Source organism: Aplysia californica, unplaced genomic scaffold (assembly GCF_000002075.1).
Source record: "Aplysia californica isolate F4 #8 unplaced genomic scaffold, AplCal3.0 scaffold01280, whole genome shotgun sequence".
Taxonomy (NCBI): domain Eukaryota; kingdom Metazoa; phylum Mollusca; class Gastropoda; order Aplysiida; family Aplysiidae; genus Aplysia; species Aplysia californica.
Window position 1 is genome coordinate 112,468 of NW_004798550.1, and position 1,257 is coordinate 113,724.

General features: G+C 39.9%; 1 protein-coding gene across 1 annotated transcript in view; it reads right to left on the reverse strand.

The window, feature by feature from the left end:
• Positions 1-1,257, reverse strand: part of LOC101861706 — a gene marked incomplete in the record, with an annotated part of 14,162 nt that overhangs the window by 3,043 nt on the left and 9,862 nt on the right. The window contains 1 exon segment of the mRNA XM_005112463.3: positions 1,148-1,257. Within this exon segment, the coding sequence (XP_005112520.3) occupies positions 1,148-1,257 (110 nt within the window).

Genomic DNA, 1,257 nt, shown 5'->3' on the forward strand with positions numbered 1-1,257 from the left:
AAAAAGCAGGCTTGGCCAAATTGTGTGAAAGCAAAGAAACGAAAAATCGTCTTCGCGCGTGTATTGAGGAGCATGAATATTGATAGAACGGACATAATTTGCATATCCAATGAAAGGAGAACTTTGTCTTTGCAATAAGCAATATTTTATGACTATAATATTTTTTCTCAATATTTTCAAACAAAACAGAAAAAAGAGCAATCACAAATACCACGCTAACTTGGACTTAACATTATATCTGGCGGCGGTGGCCTAGTGGTTAGGCTCTCGGACTCGCAACCGTAAGGTCGTGGGTTCGAATCCCGTCAAGGGCCAGACGTTGTGTCCTTGGGAAAGACACTTTACACGAATTTTTCTCACTTCACCCAGGTGGGAATGGGTACCCGGCTATAGATAGCGAAAGAGTTTGTCAGTTTGTTAGCGTTTGAGCGCTTAATTAGCTGCTTGCACTGTATGCTTCCCGGGAAGCTGAGAATGTTTCGGAGTGTTCTATTGTCTGCTGGGGTAAAAATGTAGTGTAAAACGCATAGAGCCTGCTGTTGAGCGCTGATATGCGCTATACAAATGCTATCTACTATTATTTGCTCATTGTTATTTTGCTTAGGAGCCATTGGTTTTGTTTAGTGCACAAACCCTTTGGGCTTCGACAATCCAATTTTGGACATAATTCTGAGTACAAAATAGGCTACGACCAGTAATAATAATAATAATAATGGATTGCATTTATATAGAGCATATCCACTTATGCAATGCTCTATGCGCTTAACATGATACATATTATGGATATACAAATCAATTTTAAAGGTACATAGTGTTACATACGTGTGCCCACACATATTCACGCACGCACGCACCACACACACATACACATAAGCATACACACTTACACACAAACGTACATACGCACATACGCACACACAAACTCACAACGATCTACAGCTTGGATGGATTCTGTCTAATCGAAATATGATGAAAATAGAAATGCTTTTAGTTTCTTCTTAAACATTTCTAGATTTTCTCCTTCTGTGATAGTTTTTGGAAGCCTATACCAAACAAGTGGTGCAAAATATGAAAAAGAGCGTTGGCCATATGATTTGTAATTTATTTTAGGTTCAACAAGCTATTCAGCACAAGGAGAACAACTTACACCGAGTAGCTCCAATAGTCGAGGGGTGTGGCTCGTCCACTCGGGTACATTTTCCTGAGTTCTATTCTGGAAATATCGGAACCCCAAACAGAGCAGTGTATCCTGCAGGT